Source organism: Babylonia areolata, chromosome 3 (assembly GCF_041734735.1).
Source record: "Babylonia areolata isolate BAREFJ2019XMU chromosome 3, ASM4173473v1, whole genome shotgun sequence".
In the NCBI taxonomy this organism is placed as follows: domain Eukaryota; kingdom Metazoa; phylum Mollusca; class Gastropoda; order Neogastropoda; family Buccinidae; genus Babylonia; species Babylonia areolata.
Genome location: NC_134878.1, coordinates 57,378,013 through 57,398,985, shown reverse-complemented (window position 1 = coordinate 57,398,985; position 20,973 = coordinate 57,378,013). Strand labels below are relative to the sequence as shown.

Sequence of the window (20,973 nt, the reverse complement as noted above, 5' to 3'; positions counted from 1 at the left end):
GCACCTGATTCACCACTCCTACCTGTAACGCTACACATCTGATCCAACGCTCGTAACACTGATAACAGTACACACCATATCCAACGGTCACACCTACAACAGTACACACCTGATCCAACGCTCACACCTATTTAACGGCACACACATGATCAAACACTCATACCTATAACGGCATACACCTGATCCAACACACACCTATAACGGCACACACCTGATCCAACACTCACACCTATAACGGCACACACCTGATCCAACACACACCTATAACGGCACACACCTGATCCAACACTCACACCTATAACAGCACACACCTGATCCAACACTCACACCTATAACAGCACACACCTGATCCAACACACACCTATAACAGCACACACCTGATCCAACACACACCTATAACAGCACACACCTGATCCAACACTCACACCTACACGGGTACACACCTGATCCAACGCTCACATCTATAACAGTACACACCCAATCCAACAGTCACACTTTTACAGTACACACCTGATCCAACACTCACACCTATAACAGCACACACCTGATCCAACACACACCTATAACAGTACACACCCCATCCAACAGTCACATTTATAACAGTACACGCCTGATCCAACACATGCCCAGAACGGCACACACATGATCCAATAATCACGTCTGCTGGGGTACACACCTGATCCAACGCTCACACCTACAGGGGTACACACCTGATCCAACGCTTACACCTACAGGGGTACACACCTGGTCCGGCGTTCACACCTACAGGGGTACACACCTGATCCAACGCTTACACCTACAGGGGTACACACCTGATCCAACGCTTACACCTACAGGGGTACACACCTGATCCAACGCTTACACCTACAGAGGTACACACCTGATCCAACGCTTACACCTACAGGGGTACACACCTGGTCCAGCGTTCACACCTACAGGGGTACACACCTGATCCAACGCTTACACCTACAGGGGTACACACCTGGTCCAGCGTTCACACCTACAGGAGTACACACCTGATCCAACGCTTACACCTACAGGGGTACACACCTGATCCAACGCTGACACCTACAGGGGTACACACCTGATCCAACGTTCACACCTACAGGGGTACACACCTGATCCAACGTTCACACCTACAGGGGTACACACCTGATCCAACGTTCACACCTACAGGGGTACACACCTGATCCAACGCTTACACCTACAGGGGTACACACCTGATCCAACGTTCACACCTACAGGGGTACACACCTGATCCAACGTTCACACCTACAGGGGTACACACCTGATCCAACGTTCACACCTACAGGGGTACACACCTGATCCAACGTTCACACCTACAGGGGTACACACCTGATCCAACGCTTACACCTACAGGGGTACACACCTGATCCAACGTTCACACCTACAGAGGTACACACCTGATCCAACGTTCACACCTACAGGGGTACACACCTGATCCAACGTTCACACCTACAGGGGTACACACCTGATCCAACGGTCACACCTACAGGGGTACACACCTGATCCAACGTTCACACCTACAGGGGTACACACCTGATCCAACATTCACACCTACAGGGGTACACACCTGATCCAACGTTCACACCTACAGGGGTACACACCTGATCTAACGCTTACACCTACAGGGGTACACACCTGATCCATCGCTTACATCTATAACAGTACACACCCAATCCAGCAGTCACACTTTTACAATACACACCTGATCCAACGTTCACACCTACAGGGGTACACACCTGATCCAACGTTCACACCTACAGGGTTACACACCTGATCTAACGCTTACACTTACAGGGGTACACACCTGATCCAACGCTCACATCTATAACAGTACACGCCTGATCCAACAGTCACACTTATAACAGTACACACCTGATCCAACGCTCACACCTGCAAAGTTACACACCTAACCCGCACACACCCACACACGGGTCTGATCCAGGCCAGAGCTTAGGAAGGCGGAGCAACAACCCGGACGAAGGAAAATTGCTGCATGGGTGGTGATCATAGGGAAAATCAGTCACACCACTCTGTTAATTTAGGGGACTGACGTCCAAGACACATCAAGGTGAAACTTCCTTGTGCGTCGTATTAACCCTGTGTGTCATTTGTCCATGTGTGTCATGTCTCCCTGTGTCATGTCTTCCTCTGTGTCATGTCTCCATTTGTGTCATGTCTCCCTGTGACGTGTGTCCCTCTGTGTCATGTCTCCCTGTGACGTGTGTCCCTCTGTGTCATGTCTCCCTGTGTCATGTCTCCCTGTGACGTGTGTCCCTCTGTGTCATGTCTCCCTGTGACGTGTGTCCCTCTGTGTCATGTCTCCCTGTGTCATGTCTCCCTGTGACGTGTGTCCCTCTGTGTCATGTCTCCCTGTGACGTGTGTCCCTCTGTGTCATGTCTCCCTGTGACGTGTGTCCCTCTGTGTCATGTCTCCCTGTGACGTGTGTCCCTCTGTGTCATGTCTCTCTCTGTGTGTCAGTTCTCCCTCTATGTCATGTCTCTGTGTGTCAGTTCTCCCTCTATGTCATCTCTCTCTCTCTCTCTCTCTCTCTCTCTCTGTGTCAGTTCTCCCTCTATGTCATGTCTCTCTCTGTGTGTCAGTTCTCCCTCTATGTCATCTCTCTCTCTCTCTCTCTCTCTCTCTGTCAGTTCTCCCTCTATGTCATGTCTCTCTCTCTCTCTCTCTCTCTGTGTCAGTTCTCCCTCTATGTCATCTCTCTCTCTCTCTCTCTCTCTCTCTCTCTCTCTCTCTCTCTCTGTGTGTCAGTTCTCCCTCTATGTCATGTCTCTCTGTGTGTGTCAGTTCTCCCTCTATGTCATGTCTCTCTGTGTTTTGTATCACCTGTGTGTCATGTCTCCTTGAGTCATGTCTCCTGTGTCATGCCCTCATCATCACACTTCGACTTCGATAAATCGAAATGAAATCGCCAAAGACAATTTCGGGTGTAATACACACGACAATTACTCTGGAAAAATATATATCCACATTTCTTCCACTGTGCTCTTAAATTGGTTAATGACATCATAATGTATGCTGTACATTTCTTTCCCTCTTGAAAGCCGTAAAGAATGCCAATAAAAGAGTGGAGGGGAAGAAATGTACAGACATCATATATTATTATTATTATTATTATTATTATTACAATGTCATTAACCAGTTTACAACTTTTTCCGTCTTCGAAAGGAAAGAGCACAGGGGGGAGAAATGTGGCTGTTGCCAAATTATCGATTGAATGCACGATTTCGACAGTGACAAGATTTTTCAGGCAAGATGGCTGCCTTCAAGTGAAATTGATAGTATGTCAATACTAATTAACAATCCTCTGTAAAATATTTGTATACACGTCGATGGTGTACTTAGTGTCATTCTGCCTGTTCTTTCCAGATTTTCTTATCTTTAACTGCAGACAAAAAAAATAAGATGTCATGCCTCAAACAAGCGATTTCGCAATGAACCTGGAATGACCCAATCAAATCTTGTAGATCCGAGGCTAAACGGAATAAATCTTCACCATCCAGAAGTACGTCTTAATCCGGAAAACTTACAACCCATCAGTGATACTGGTGGAAAGATATTCTCGATGTTCAATCCAGGTTTATTCTTGATAGCTAAAGTATCTGCAGATAAAATGAATTTGTTAAAGTTTACTACAGACTGGGACACACACAAACAAAAACACAGACACAGACACATACATACAGACACACACATACACAGACACACACACACACAAACCGTGCGCGGACACAGACAACCCAAACCGTGTCAACACGCACGTGAGCTAAAACTGGGTTGCACTAGGAAAGATCGATAGTCAAACTGGTTTATGTCTTTACAAGTATGATGTGTGTGTTTTGTTGCATGCCAAAATACGTGCTATTATTCTTTTGTTTTCCTTGTATTGTTCAAACTGTAGGGTCTAATGAGTGAAAAAAGGGCATTGTATCCCCAGTCAAATGGACTGTTCAGCTAATTATCGTAATAACTCAAGCTATCACGTGGGCTGTTCAGTTAATCAGTAAAGTATTGAACTGTCACGTGGACTGTTCAGCAAAAAATGACAGTGAAGTATCAGTCACACAAACTGTTCAGCTAATGACATTAAAGTCTCCAACTGTGACATAAACTGTTCAGCTAGTGACATTAAAGTCTCCAACTGTGACATAAATTGTTCAGCTCGTGACGGTAAAGCATCAGTCACATAAACTGTTTAGCTAATGACATGAACTGTTCAGCTACTGACAGTACAGTTTCCCAACTGTCACATGAAGTTTCAGCTAATGCTAGTAAAGTGTCAAACTGTCACAAGGACTATTCAGCTAATGACAAAAATTATGTCACCTAAACTGTTCAACTAATGACAATAAAACATCAGTTACACGGACTGTTCAGCTGATAACAGTAAAGTATCAGTTACATGGACTGTTCAGCTAATGACAGTATTGTATCAGTCACATAGCCTGTTCAGCTAATGACAGTATTGTATCAGTCACATAAACTGTTCAGCTAATAACAGTAAAGTATCAGTTACATGGACTGTTCAGCTGATAACAGTAAAGTATCAATTACATGGACTGTTCAGCTAATGACAGTATTGTATCAGTCACATAGCCTGTTCAGCTAATGACAGTATTGTATCAGTCACATAAACTGTTCAGCTAATAACAGTAAAGTATCAGTTACATGGACTGTTCAGCTGATAACAGTAAAGTATCAGTTACATGGACTGTTCAACTAATGACAGTATTGTATCAGTCACATAAACTGTTCAGCCAATGACAGTATTGTATCAGTCACATAAACTGTTCAGCTAATGACAGTAAAGTATCAGTCACGCGGACTGTACGATTAAAGACGGATTAAGGGTATATATATATTTATATCCACGTTTTCTTCCCCTCCACTCCTCTGTGTGACTGGCGGAGTGAACGTCCACGACTTGTACTCAACATTACTCATTCCTTCTTGAGGGGAGAATTGTGGATATTGATTACCCCATAGGGTATCAAACTCTCAATTGTCCAGTAGAGCTCTCTCTCTCTCTCTCTCTCTCTCTCTCTCTCCATACTTGGGCAGCTTGTGTGTTCACTAAGTTGATCATTCTTCAGCGGCCTTGTTTTTCCAGCAACGACCGAACTAATCACATTTTCTGCACTCCTGAGCTCAGTGAATTTTCTGAATGTCGGGATGGCAGTGGAAGGGTGTGTGTGGTGGGAGGGAGGGAGGGAGCGTGGGGAGTGGGAGGTTGGAGGTCAGTGACAGACTCCAACTTACCGGTCAGCGGCAGTCCGTGGGCTGGGCAGGGAGACGGTACGCGTTACACCTCACTGATCAGTCTTCACAGCACAGGGTGTGGTCACTCCACCCCCACCACCCACCCCCTCCACCTCCACCCAGCACTGACCAAAAACAGACAGGTCGCTGGCGGTGTGCTCTATTCATGTACACACACACACACTTCACCACTTTGATGACACACACACAAACAAACACAGAGCACGTTGGTGTGGTCAGTAAAAATAAACACACAACACTGTCCACACTTAGCGCATTGAAGTTCAACACCTCTGCTGGAACAACGTTCAGAATGTGAACAGGGCAGTGTGAGTTGGGTTCCTTACACCCCGAACACGGACTGTACTGGCCCCACCCCAACACCGACTGCCAGTCACGCAGCACTTCGCTGTGTCGTTCTGCGGGTCTCAAACTCAACCTCTCAGCGCCGCTCACCTCAGTGTACCTCTCTCCACGTCGATCGCTACCTGCTGGTGTGTTTGTGTCACTGTGTCGCCCGCAGACTCTGTGTGTGTGTGTGTGTGTGTGAGAGAGAGAGAGAGAGAGAGAGTGCGTGAGCGTGTGTGTGTGTGTGCGTTGGCCCGCTTTACCTGGCAGCGAGTGAGAAGGGAACAGGTAAACTGGCGACGCAAGCCACAGAGTCACCTCCAGACACCCCCTCACCTCACCGAACCCCGGACACATACAAGACTGTGCCCCAGACACTTTGTGCCTTTCCCAAAGTACAAGGTGCAGACATTGTCTGCAATACACACAAAGCAGCATCAGTTTAGTCAACAAGTCACAGCGATATCCACATTTCTTCCCCGCCTGTACTTTTCCGTTTATAAAACGGAAAAAGTTGTAAATTGGTGAATAATATTATTGTGATATATACTTGACATTTCTTCCCCCTCCACTCTTTGACTGGCCTTCTTTACATCTCTTGACAGGGGAAGAAATGTGGAGTGTGTATTACAATGTTATCTGACTGAACAAATTCACGATTTTTCCGTCTTCGGAACGAAACTGAATGGAAAGAAAACGGGATAAAAATGTGGATATTGTCCAAGTCACGGTTCACACAATAACACGTTAACAACACGACAGTTCAGTTCGCAGCCAATAACATGCTAACATACAATAGCATGCTAAAAAGTGAGTAAATTGTTCAGTTCACACAATAACACGCCCACAAAGTCAATAGTTCAGTTCACACAATAACACGCCCACAAAGTCAATAGTCTAGTTCACACAATAACACGCTCACCGGCATAGTCAACAGTTCAGTTTACATAATAAAGCGCTAACATAGTTAGTTGATAGTTCAGTTCTGGCTCAAATAACACTGCTGTCTGTATAGACCAGAGCATTGCTGTCTGTCTGCCAGGACATTGCTGTCTGTCAAGGACACCTGTGTCTGCCAGGACATTGCTGTCTGTCAAGGACACCTGTGTCTGCCAGGACATTGTATTGTATTGTTGTATTACATCACTCTTTCTTGTCACAACAGATTTCTCTGTGTGAAATTCGGGCTGCTCTCCACAGGGAAAGCGCGTCGCTGCACTGAGAGAGTGCCACCCTTTTTTTCTTCTTCTGTTCTTTTTTTTCTTTCTTTCCCTGCCTGCAATTTTTTTACTTGTTTTCCTATCGAAGTGGATTTTTCTACAGAATTTCGCCAGGGACAGTCCTTTTGTTGCCGTGGGTTCCAATATGGAGTGAGGGGGGTAATCAATCTTGGCATGGGACGGGGCGGGGAGGCGGGAGGCGGGATGGTGGAGGAGGTGGGAGGAAAGCCGTCACCGTCACCCGCGCCAGGGGGCAGCCTGCCGTGACGTGCTCTACCGTGTCGCCAGTTATACCGTGCAGCACAGCGCGAGGCGACCCTCGCCCCCACTCCCTTCCCCTCAGTTCCCAGCTTCCCTCACCGCAACCCTCCCCCTGCCCCCCTCCCCTCCCGGGTCATTTATGGTAAGGGAGAGTACTGTAAGGGGTTGAATGTGTCGGCTTGTGGGTTGTCGTTACTCTCCCTCACTGCTGTACACTTATCCACTGTACCGCACTGCACTGCACTCCACTGCACTAGAACTACATCACTACACTACACTGCACTGCATTGCACTACACTACAGTGCACTGCATTTCACTAAGCTGCACTACACTGCACTAGAAATACATTTCACTACACTACACTGCACTGCATTGCACTACAGTGCACTGCATTTCACTAAGCTGCACTACACTGCACTGCACTGCACTGCGGTGCGACACAATACTACTTTGCACTACACTACACTGTACCACACTACACTACACTGCACTATATTGCATTACACTACACTGTCGCATCGCAGTACACTACACTATACTACACTACACTACACCACACCACACTACATTGATATTCATTCATCGGATTGCACAATATTTGTGCATTCAAAGGCTCATCACTCACACCACACAACTCCTCGACCCAAAGTCGAGTGACAGTCTGACACACACCAAAAAATATGACAAAGATTGGACCACAGTGATGTATGATGTATGTAGTGTGTGGACCACAGTGCCGTGTGTTTGTACTGTGCAGACCACAGTGATGTATGCTGTCTGTACTGTGTGGACCACAGTGATGTATGCTGTCTGTACTGTGTGGACCACAGTGATGTATGCTGTCTGTACGGTGCAGACCACAGTGATGTATGCTGTCTGTACTGTGTGGACCACAGTGATGTATGATGTCTGTACTGTGTGGACCACAGTGATGTATGTACTGTGTAGGCCACAGTGATGTATGCTGGATGTACTGTGTGGACCACAGTGATGTATGTCTGTGCTGTGTGGACCACAGTGATGTATGATGTCTGTACTGTGCAGGCCAGTGATGTATGTCTGTACTGATGATGTATGATATCTGTCCTGTGTGGACCACAGTGATGTATGTCTGTACTGTGTGGACAACATCGATGTGTGTCTGTACTGTGTGGACCAGTGATGTATGACGTTTTTAATTTGTGGACCACAGTGATGTATAATGTTTTTAATTTGTGGACCACAGTGATGTATGTCTGTACTGTGTGGACTACTGTTGTGTCTGTACTGTGTGGACCACAGTGATGTGTGATGTCTGTACTGTGTGGACCACATTGATGTATGATGTCTGTACTGTGTGGACCACATTGATGTCTGTACGGTGTGGACCAGTGATGTATGTTTTTAATTTGTGGACCACAGTGATGTATATCGTTTTTAATTTGTGGACCACAGTGACGTATGTCTGTACTGTGTGGACCACAGTGATGTATGATGTCTGTACTGTGTGGACCACAGTGATGTATGATGTCTGTACTGTGTGGATCACAGTGATATCTGTACAGTGTGGACCACAGTGATGTATGATGTCTGTACTGTGTGGACCATGGTGATGTCTGTATTGTGTGGACCACAGTGATGTATGTCTGTACTGTGTGGACCACAGTGATGTATGATGTCTGTACTGTGTGGATCACAGTGATATCAGTATGGTGTGGACCACAGTGATGAATGATGTCTGTACTGTGTGGACCATGGTGATGTTTGTATTGTGTGGACCACAGTGATGTATGTACTGTGTGGACCTCAGTGATGTGTGTCTGTACTGTGTGGACCACAGTAATGTATGTCTGTATGTGTGGACCAGTGATGTATGTACGTACTGTGTAGATCAATGATGTATGACGTCTGTACTGTGTGGACCACAGTAGTGCATGTCTGCAAGGATGCTGTGCAGACCGCAGTGATGTATGTACTGTGTGGACCACAGTGATGTATGTCTGTACTGTGGATCAGTGATGTATGTATTGTGTGGACCACAGTGATGTATGTCTACTGTGAATCAGTGATGTATGTACTGTGTTGACCACAGTGATACATGTATGTACTGTGTGGACCACATGATGTATGTACTGTGGATCACTGTGATGTATGCAAGATGTATATGTACTGTGTGCACCATAGTGATGTATTGTGTCTGTACTGTGGACCACTGATGTATGATGTACTGTGTGGACCACTGTGATGTATATGTCTGTACTGTGTGAATCACAGTGATGTATGTTTTTTTTGTAGATCACAGTGATGTATGTGTGAATCACATTGATGTATGTGTGTACCATGTGGACCACTATGATGTCTGAATAATGACCGTCTGTACAACTGTTCTCTTGCTGCAGTCCATCTCATACACTGATCACAAGATCCAAAACTTCATTTGCTCTTTTCACGCAGTCTGTGGACATCCCACCATTGCTTTATTAATGATCACACTTCCATTGCCAAGTACACAAATCACGAGCACATAACAAATAAGCTACAACATTCCAGAAGAAAAAAAGATTGTACAAAATTAAAATCTGATTTTGCCTGTCAACCATTACTTATTGACACACTGACAAATGATACATGAAAATACAGCACAATGATTCAGACAATGATCCAGATAGGCTGGGTCAGTGAGTGCTACGCACATTTTTCCCTTCAAAACTCAAGAAGAAGCAAAATAATACAACAGGTTTCATCACTTCAGACATTTTATCTCCCCCCCGCCCTCTTTTTTTTCTTTTTTTAAAAGTGGAAGTACACCTCTCATGTGTGCCTTGAAATAAATCATTCACACATAAAAGCAACTCTGAAACCACACTTCTACACCCAAGTCGCTCTCACCATGCCAGTGCCAGAGAACTCGCACGAAAGGCACAATGCACCAAGCAGCTCTGTAGTGTAGCTCACCCACCTCCCTCCCCCATCCTACTACACACCACTCCCCTCTATCCCCAACACCACCACCTGCCAGTGACCGCATGAAAGACTGCTCTCCTCACTCCACGCACCCTGCAAGTCAGTCACTGACTGAGTATCAGTTCAAGTGACCTGTCACCAGGCCAGCATTGTGTTCATTCACTGCATTCTCCAGGCCAGCACTACCATTCACCAGACCATTACTGTGTCTGTTCACTGCATCCACCATTTTTTTTTTTTTTTTTGTGGCTGTCCTCAATCCAGTGTGCTGTGCTCAATCCACTGTGTGCTTCTCTATCCATAGTGTGCTGTCCTAAATCAATCCACTGTGTGCTGTCCTAAATCAATGCACAGTGTGTTGTCCTCAATCCACTGTGTACTGTCCTCAATCAATCCACAGTGTGTTGTCCTCAATCCACACAGTGTGCTGTCCTCAATCAATCCACAGTGTGTTGTCCTCAATCCACTGTGTACTATCCTCAATCAATCCACAGTGTGTTGTCCTCAATCCACTGTGTACTATCCTCAATCCACACAGTGTGTTGTCCTCAATCCACAGTGTGCTGTCCTTAATCAATCTACTGTGTGCTGTCCTCAATCAATCCACACAGTGTGTTGTCCTCAATCCACACAGTGTGCTGTCCTTAATCAATCTACTGTGTGCTGTCCTCAATCAATCCACACAGTGTGTTGTCCTCAATCCACAGTGTGCTGTCCTTAATCAATCTACTGTGTGCTGTCCTCAATCAATCCACACAGTGTGTTGTCCTCAATCAATCCACACTGTGTGCAGTCCTCAATCAATCCACACAGTGTGCAGTCCTCAATCAATCCACACAGTGTGCTGTCCTTAATCAATCTACTGTGTGCTGTATTCAATCAATCCCCAGTGTGCTGTCCTCAATCCACACAGCATGCTATCCTCAATCAATGCAGTGTGTACTATCCTCAATCTATACAGTGTGCTGTCCCTCACTGCCAATCCAGCCAGGCGCCCAGAATGACCTGGTCTGTCACTGCAGTCAGTACCGTGCCATCCATGGCGGTGCACCAACACACTGAGTCAGTCAGTGTCATAGGTGAGTCCTCACTGACTCACCTGTATCCCTGCAACATCATACCACCCCACCCCACCCATTCACACCCCCACTATCCCCCCAGCCTTCCCAGTTCACCAAGATAACGTCTGCAGTTCATCATCTTCGCCTGGATGCAGTCAGTCCACTTCGTAGTCCACTACGCCATGCACAGTGGCACAGATAGTCGGCACCCCAGCACTGCTGTAGGGGGTGGTCTTCTCTACTCCCACACCCCTCTCACCGCTGTGGGCATCCCCACCTTCCCTGGGGGAGGAGGAGGAGGAGGAGGAAGGGGAGGGTGGGCCCGGATGAGAGCTGGCAGGTTGCTGGTGCCTGTGGCTCTCCCCTGGAGCCTCCATTTTAGTCTCCCCTCCTTCAGTTTTGACACTTGTGGATGTGGCGACGCCAGGACTGGCTGCTTCGTCTCCACTGGGGCTGTGTTGGGGGCGGGGAGGTGTGATGCACTCCGTAGTGGCAGAGATCTGTGCATGGTGTGTGCCCACGTCTCCTTTCTCTCCTGCCCCTTCAGTCTGTGGGGACTGACTCCCCTCTGGCGGAGACTGACTCCCCTCGGGCGGGGACTGACTCCCCTCTGATAGGGACTGACTCCCTCCTGGTGGGGACTGACTCCCCTCTGATGGGGACTGACTCCCTCCTGGTGGGGACTGACTCCCCTCTGATGGGGACTGACTCCCCGCCGGTGGGGACTGGGAGCTCTCCCCCTGTGGAGTGGCAGGTGAGCGGGAGGACAGGAAGAGGCGCATGAAGGTGGAGGGGCTGTAGACACGGATGCGCTCCACGGTGTACCCACTCCCTCCCTCTTCTCTGCCCCCGCCACCTTCCCCTGCCCCGTCTGCGGGAGCAATGGTGGTGGTGACAGTGTCATCCGTGTTCTGCGACGAGTTGATGCGTATCCCTCGGCGACGACTGAGCATGGCCATGATTTCCGTCACGCTGCGACCAAGAATCTGATGGGACGTCAGAGGTCGGGGTTCGCTGTTGGGGTCCTGACCCTGCCCACCCTGTGGAGAAGGCTCTGGGCCCTGGGGGTTGTCCGCTCCTGCACCAGTCAACAACTTCACATGAACTACACTCACTGTGAGCACAAATGCCAGTCGTAATAATAATAATACTTTAAAAAGTGATTCTAAGCACTGCAAAGAACTTTAAAATAACACCTCAGTCAGACACAAACCACACAAGAACACACAGACAATCACACACACACACACACACGCACACACAGAGACACACAAATACACACACACTAACATTTCTTGATAATGATATTGGTGCAAAATCTGGGATTTTTTTTGGAAAGATTTGAGCTTTGGTGGACAGCCAGCAGGAAGAGAATTTTCATCGCAATTGTCTTGTCCACACAAACTGACGCTTCGGTTGTTTCCCAAAAACCAGACCCATGTCTCCACACCTCAGACCGATATCCCCACACCTCAAACCATGTCCCCACACCTCCCTCCCATGTCCCCAAACTTCATATCCATGTCCCCACACCCAAGTCCCCACACCTCACACCCCTCAGACCCATGTCCTCACACCCCTCTCCCCACACCTCTCACACCGAAGTCCCCACACCTCACACCCCTCACACCCAAGTCCCCACATCTCACACCCAAGTCCCCACACCTCACACCCCTTACACCCATGTCCCCACACCTCACACCCATGTCCCCACACCTCACACCCCTTACACCCATGTCCCCACACCTCACACCCATGTCCCCACACCTCACACCCCTCACACCCAAGTCCCCACACCCCTTACACCCATGTCCCCACACCTCACACCCATGTCCCCACACCTCACACCCCTCACACCCATGTCTTCACACCTCACACCCATGTCTTCACACCCATGTCCCCACACCTCATCACCCATGTCCCCACACCCAAGTCCCCACACCTCACACCCAAGTCCCCACACCTCACACCCATGTCCCCACACTTTACACCCATGTTCTCACACCCAAGTCCCCACACCTCAAAACTCATGTTCCCACACCTCACACCCAAGTCCCCACACCTCACACCCATGTCCCCACACTTTACACCCATGTCCCCACACCTCATCACCCAAGTCCCCACACTTTCCACCCATGTCCCCACACTTTACACCCAAGTCCCCACACCTCACACCCATGTCCCCCTCACACCCATGTCCCCACATCTCACACCCAAGTCACCACACCTCAGTGCTCACCCTGGTCAGAGGCGGGGCTTGCATCCTGCCCAGCTGCTCCTGCCCCCTGTTCTTCTCTCCCTGCCCCCTCATCCCCCTCCCCGCCCCCCTGTGGGCTGGGGGGCTGTGGTGGCTGGGGGGAGGTGTCAGTGTTGTTGGGGGTGGGTGCAGGGGGCGGGGACTGGTGCAGCAGTTCCTGGATGCGCTGCTGCTGCAGGATGGCTGGCAGTTCGTAGTGGTGGAAGAAGTACACCATGGAGTGCTGTACACATCACACATCACAGCCATGTCAAAGCACACCGCACATCACGTATCACATCACACTACACAGCACCACATCACATACTACATCACATCACACAGCGGCGCATCACATTGCACCACATCACATCACACCACGAAGCGGATCAAGCACCACATCACGTCACATTGCACCACATCACACCACACAGCACTGCATCACATCACACCAAACAGCACTATATCACATCATACCAACCATGCTGCACAATATCACATAACACCACCCCACATCACATCACAATGCACATCATCATATTGCTCCATACAATATCACATCACACTGCACCATATCACATTTCATCACACTACCTCACATCACATTGCACCACATCACATCACTAACACTGCACCATATTCCACCACATCACAGCACACCATGTCGCATCACTTCACACCATATTGCACCACATCACACCACATAACACTGAATCACATCACACAGCATTACAATGCACCGCATCACACCACATCACATCAGTGCACACAACACCACATCCCACTGCACATCACACCACACTATATCATCACACACTGCACTAGTGTCAGTCTGTACTGACCTGAATGAACAGCCATGAAGTGAAGAGAGCCAGCCCGCTGAACTGTCCGTTGAAGCGATAGTGGTAGGCATAGAATGCAAAGTGGTACATATAGAAAAACCTGCACACACACACACACACACTCAAGGATGAAATCGTAAAAAAGACATCTGGCAGCACAGATCTTAGTAAATAGCCAGGATAATCAACATCTACCATTCCACATGTTTTCATGTCTATTCCATGACACACATTTTTTTCATGTCTATCTCATGACAAACATTTTTCATGTCTATTATGACACAAGTTCATCAATGACAATTAAAAAAAAAAAAAAATCTCATGACACATTTTCATGTGTAATCCATGACATGTCTGTCTCGTGACACATCTATCCCATGACATGTCTCCCCTGACATGTTTTCATGTCTATCCTAACACACATTTCTATGTCTATCCCATGACATGTTCTCAAGTCTATCCCATGTCACACGTTTAATGTCCATCTTATGACACATGCTTTCAGGCCTATCCCTTGACACACGTGTATCCCCGACACGTTTTCATGTCTGTCCCTGTCATGTACATCTCATGACACATGTCTATCCAATGACATGTTTTCATGTCTATCCCATGACACGTCTGGATATCCCAACGACTTATCACAGACAGAACAGGAAAGTACTGTACCTCAGCCAGTGACGTTTGCTGATGTTGGTATGGCAACAAATGGCGTCATACTGGTCTGCCATCCACACAATCAGAATGATGTAGAAAGCAGTGGTGGTGTCGTTGAAAAACTCTGACATGATGGCCTCCATGCCTGCAAGCACACACCCATCAGCCTAATGTATTTCAATGGCAACAGACTTTGAACCACATATATCATATCTACACTGGCATATATTTCACATTTCTAAGAGACTTCTAAACCATGTCATCCCAATTACCCATCATCACCCATCAGTGCTACAGTGGAACATCCCAATTCCCCATTATCACTCACTGGCACTGGTGTTGCAGTGGAAAACCCCAATTCCCCATCATCACCCACAGGTGTAGCAGTGGAAAACCCTAATTCCCCATCATCACCCACAGGTGTTGCAGTGGAAAACCCCAATTCCCCATCATCACCCACAGGTGTAGCAGTGGAAAACCCCAATTCCCCATCATCACCCACAGGTGTTGCAGTGGAACATCCCAATTCCCCATTATCACTCACTGGTACTGCAGTGGAAAACCCCAATTCCCCATCATCACCCACAGGTGTTGCAGTGGAACATCCCAATTCCCCATCATCACCCACAGGTGTTGCAGTGGAACATCCCAATTCCATATCATCACCCACTGGTGTTGCAGTGGAACATCCCAATTCCCTATTATCACCCACTGGTGTTGCCGTGGAACATCCCAATTCCCTATTATCACCCACTGGTGTTGCAGTGGAACATCCCAATTCCCCATTATCACCCACTGGCGTTACAGTGGAACATCCTAATTCCCTATTATCACCCATCGGTGTTGCAGTGGAACATCCCAATTCCCTATTATCACCCACTGGCGTTACAGTGGAACATCCCAATTCCCTATTATCACCCATCGGTGTTGCAGTGGAACATCCCAATTCCCTATTATCACCCACTGGTGTTGCAGTGGAACATCCCAATTCCCCATCATCAACCACTGGTGTTGCAGTGGAACATCCCAATTCCCCATCATCAAATAATGGCATTACAGTGGAACATCCTAATTTCCTATCATCACCCATCGGTGTTGCAGTGGAACATCCCAATTCCCCATCATCAACTACACGTGTTGCAGTGGAACATCCTAATTCCCCATTACCACCCATCGGTGTTGCAGTGGGACATCCCAATTCCCCATTATCAACTAATGGTGTTACAGTGGAACATCCTAATTCCCCATTACCACCCATCGGTGTTGCAGTGGGACATCCCAATTCCCCATTATCAACTAATGGTGTTACAGTGGAACATCCTAATTCCCCATTACCACCCATCGGTGTTGCAGTGGGACATCCCAATTCCCCATTATCAACTGATGGTGTTGCAGTGGAACATCCCAATTCCCCATCAACACCCATCGGTGTTGCAGTGGAAAATCTCAATTACCCACTGGGGCAACAGACAGGGTATGTACAGACTGTCACCAAACTGAGACAAAATATCTGAAGCTAGCTCACTCGTTCTCTCTCTTGCTTGCTCTGTATGTATGTGTGTGTGTGTGTGTCTGTGTGTGTGTGCCTGTGTGTGTCTGTGTGTGTGTTGTGAAACATCCCAAAAGACAGGGTAGGTACAGACTGTCATCAAACCGAGACAAGATATCAGAAGCTCACTCGCCCTCTCTCTGTGCATGTGTGCATGCATGTGTGTGTGTGTTTTTTCGTGTGTGTATTTTCGTGTATTGTTTACGTAAAATACACCACACATGAACTTCTCTTATTGAGATGATAAAGTGTTCTGTATTCAGTATTCTGTGTGTGTGTGTGTGTGTGTGTGTGTGTGTGTTTGTGTGTGTGTGTTGTGTGTATGTGTGTGTGTGTGTGTGTGTGTGTGTGTGTGTGTGTGTGTGTGTGTGTGTGTGTGTGTGTGTGAGGGGGGTCTCTCACCGACAAGAGCCAGGATGACGGTCAGCAGTGGGGCAGCAGGAAAAGCCACAGTCACGTTCATCTCCAGCATGTGCAGCAAGTCCACTGTGACACACACAGCACCTCACCGTCACACCATCACCCCCATACATCACCCTCATTTCCGTATCATCCCACGTCACACTCATCATACATCACCTTCATCATCGTATCATTCCCCTCATCATTACATCATCACACATCACCCTCATTATATCATCACACATCACCCTCATCATCACATCACCATACATCACCCTCATCATAATATCCCACATCGCCCTCACCACTGTATCATCATCCCTTTATCATCAAGTCACACTAATCATACATCACAGGGTTTATTCACCCCCGTCATAATACCTTCGCACATCACCCTTGCCGTTATCATCATCACCTCATCTGACATCATCATATGATCATCAGACATCGCCTCATCATCCTTTTTATTATATCATCATCTCCACATAACTAGAACGGAGACCGTTTCTGTTCCTTCAACACTGTTCTGTGGATATGGCAGAAAGGTGTGGGAAGCTATCAGGGTAGGCTTTCTACCCTGGATATTGGAGTGTATCCAACCAACCTCCAGACTGGATAGGTCAAAGGGCTGCCAGTCATGTGGCGTACTGCTGCTAACTTTGTGCAATCAATGGGGCAGCTAAAACACACAAAGACAGGTGACACAAAAGTGACATGTTTGACGGCCAACTTACCAATGAACATGAAGATTTGGTGATGAGAGTAGCGCAGCAATGTGGACACTGACACGGTCTGAAACACATCAAGACACAAATGAGACACTGGGGACACAGTGACACATAATTATTGTGGGAAAGTGACAACAGTGACACATACTGTGGGAAAGGGACAATGGACATTCTATGGGAAGTGACAATAATAACACATTGTAGGGCCAGTGATGATTATGACACACATTGCAGGTAAGAGATGATAATGACACATATTGTGGGAAAGTGACAACAGTGACACATATGGTGGGTCATTGACAATAATGGCACATACTGTGGGTCATTGACAATAATGGCACATACTGTGGGTCATTGACAATAATGGCACATACTGAGGGTCAGTGGCAACAATGACACATATTGTGTGAAAGTGATGACAGTGACACATATTGTGGGAAACTGACAACAGTGACGCATACTGTGGGAATGTGACAACCATAACACATACTGCAGGTCAGTGACAAAAATAACACACATTGAGTGAAAGTGACAACAATGACACAAACTGTGGGAAAGTTACAACAGTAACACATACTACAGGTCAATGACAATGTGGAAACAGTGACACGTATTGTGGAAAAATGACAACAGTGACACACTGTATATTCTGTGATTAAGGGACAACAGACAGCAAAGGGTGTCACACCACACAGACAGCACAGGGTGTCACACCACACAGACAGCACAGGGTGTCACACCACAAAGACAGACAGCAAAAGGTGTCACACCACACAGACAGACAGCAAAAGGTGTCACACCACACAGACAGACAGCAAAAGGTGTCACACCACACAGACGGACAGCAAAAGGTGTCACACCACACAGACAGACAGCAAAAGGTGTCACACCACACAGACAGACAGCAAAAGGTGTCACACCACACAGACGGACAGCAAAAGGTGTCACACCACACAGACAGCACAGGGTGTCACACCACACAGACAGACAGCAAATAGTGTCACACCACACAGACAGCCAGCATATGGTGTCACACCACACAGACAGCAGAGGGTGTCACATCACACAGACAGACAGCACAGGGTGTCACATCACACAGACAGCACAGGGTGTCACACCACACAGACAGCACAGGGTGTCACACCACACAGACAGACAGCACGGGGTGTCACACCACACAGACAGACAGCACAGGGTGTCACACCACACAGACAGCACAGGGTGTCACACCACACAGACAGACAGCACAGAGTGTCACACCACACAGACAGACAGCACAGGGTGTCACGCCACAGACAGCACAGGGTGTCACACCACACAGACAGACAGCACAGGGTGTCACACCACACAGACAGACAGCACAGGGTGTCACGCCACAGACAGCACAGGGTGTCACACCACACAGACAGCACAGGGTGTCACACCACACAGACAGACAGCACAGAGTGTCACACCACACAGACAGACAGCACAGGGTGTCACGCCACAGACAGCACAGGGTGTCACACCACACAGACAGACAGCACAGGGTGTCACACCACAGACAGCACAGGGTGTCACACCACACAGACAGACAGCAAATAGTGTCACACCACACATACAGCACAAGGTGTCACACCACACAGCACAGGGTGTCACACCACACAGACAGAAAGCAAATAGTGTCACACCACACATACAGCACAAGGTGTCACACCACACAGCACAGGGTGTCACACCACACAGACAGACAGCACAGGGTGTCACACCACAAAGACAGAAAGCAAAAGGTGTCACACCACACAGATGGACAGCAAAAAGTGTCACACCACACAGACAGACAGCACCGGGTGTCACACCACAAAGACAGACATCAAAAGGTGTCACACCACACAGACGACAGCAAAAGGTGTCACACCACACAGACAGACAGCACCGGGTGTCACACCACAAAGACAGACAGCAAAAGGTGTCACACCACACAGACGGACAGCAAAAGGTGTCACACCACACAGAAGGACAGCAAAAGATGTCACACCAGACAGCAAAAGGTGTCACACCACACAGACGGATGCAAAAGGTGTCACACCACACAGACAGCACTGGGTGTCACACCACAAAGACAGACAGCGAAAGATGTCACACCACACAGATGGACAGCAAAAGGTGTCACACCACACAGACAGACAGCAAAGATGAAGGGACCACTCACAAAGACCAGCATGATGAAAGCAGCGGCCAGGTAAGAACTGCGAGCCATCCACATGCTGACGAAACGGTAGTGTTCTCCCGTCACTACATTGCGCAGAAACCCTGAACACAAACACTTCCACCCTTAATAAATCAGACACACACTGACACCCACCCACCCTTAAATCAGACACATATTGACACCCACCCATCCTTAAATCACATACATATTGACACACACCCTCCCTTAAATCACACACGTTGACACACACCCCCTCCCTTCAATCACACACATATTGAAACACACCCACCCTTAAATCACACACACTTTGACACACACCCACCCTTAAATCACATGCATTCTCACACACACACACACACACACACCCTGAAATCACACACACGTTGACACACTCATCCACTTTTAAATCACACTCATGTTGACACACATACCCCCTAAAATCACACACACATTGACACACCAACCCTGAAATCATGCATGTTGATACACAAACCCTGAAATCACTCACATGTTGACAAACACACACTTCAATCACACATGTATGTGTTGACACACCTACCCTTAAATCACACATGTTGACACACTCATTCACCCTAACATCTCACACACATTGACACCCACCCACTCTTAAATCACACACATAGTGACACACACATACACCCCTTTAATCATACTTGTGCTGACACACACACACCCTTATAAAGTTATATCACATACTTTGTTAACACACCAACCCTTGAATCATACATGTTGATACACACACCCTTACATCACACATATGTTGACATGCACAACCTTAAGATAAATCACACACATGATGACACCCCCTCCCCCCTTAAATCACACACACACACACACACACAGAGTAGTAGTAATAATAATAATAATAATAATAATAATAATACCAGCATTCCACTCAACCAGTAGAGTGCCTGAGAATTTTGTAAAAAAAAAAAAAAAAAAAAAGTGCTCTCCCCTTGCCTGGGAATTTTGAGGATTCTGGGGTAATAAATCACAAAAAATTCTAGCACAAGAACTATGGGCAATACAGTAAGAAAGTAAACGTGGAGGAAAATGAGTGTAGATTCTGCTTCTGGACTTTTTTCCCAATTAGGTTGATTGTAGATAACTGTTCAGTCATGTAAATTCAAGATAATAATTTTTGTGCAACAAAAAAGTCTATTTTCACCTCTACATGACATCCATTATAAAACAAAGAAACAAAAACTGGC

General features: G+C 47.4%; 2 protein-coding genes across 8 annotated transcripts in view; both read right to left on the bottom strand.

Annotated features, from left to right (window-relative positions):
- Positions 1 to 5,789, bottom strand: part of LOC143280142 (hillarin-like) — a 31,808-nt gene extending 26,019 nt beyond the window's left edge. The window contains exon 1 of one of the 2 annotated variants that reach the window (XM_076584716.1): positions 5,303 to 5,789. The gene's annotated coding sequence lies outside the window, so the exon portion shown is untranslated. Of the gene's footprint in view, positions 1 to 1,899; positions 1,971 to 5,302 lie in introns of those variants that run through there. The other variant, XM_076584717.1, reaches the window with a different exon arrangement.
- Positions 5,790 to 9,569: 3,780 nt separating this feature from the next.
- The window catches only part of LOC143280141 (membralin-like), a 37,281-nt gene continuing 25,877 nt past the window's right edge, over positions 9,570 to 20,973 (bottom strand). For all 6 annotated transcript variants that reach the window (XM_076584711.1, XM_076584710.1, XM_076584712.1 and 3 more), the window contains 7 exons: positions 19,742 to 19,842; positions 17,557 to 17,614; positions 16,823 to 16,906; positions 14,884 to 15,016; positions 14,215 to 14,314; positions 13,376 to 13,616; positions 9,570 to 12,214 (listed from right to left, as the gene is read on the bottom strand). In XM_076584711.1, coding sequence (XP_076440826.1) covers positions 11,292 to 12,214; positions 13,376 to 13,616; positions 14,215 to 14,314; positions 14,884 to 15,016; positions 16,823 to 16,906; positions 17,557 to 17,614; positions 19,742 to 19,842 — 1,640 coding nt within the window. In that variant the 3' untranslated portion in view covers positions 9,570 to 11,291. The remainder of the gene's footprint in view (positions 12,215 to 13,375; positions 13,617 to 14,214; positions 14,315 to 14,883; positions 15,017 to 16,822; positions 16,907 to 17,556; positions 17,615 to 19,741; positions 19,843 to 20,973) is intronic.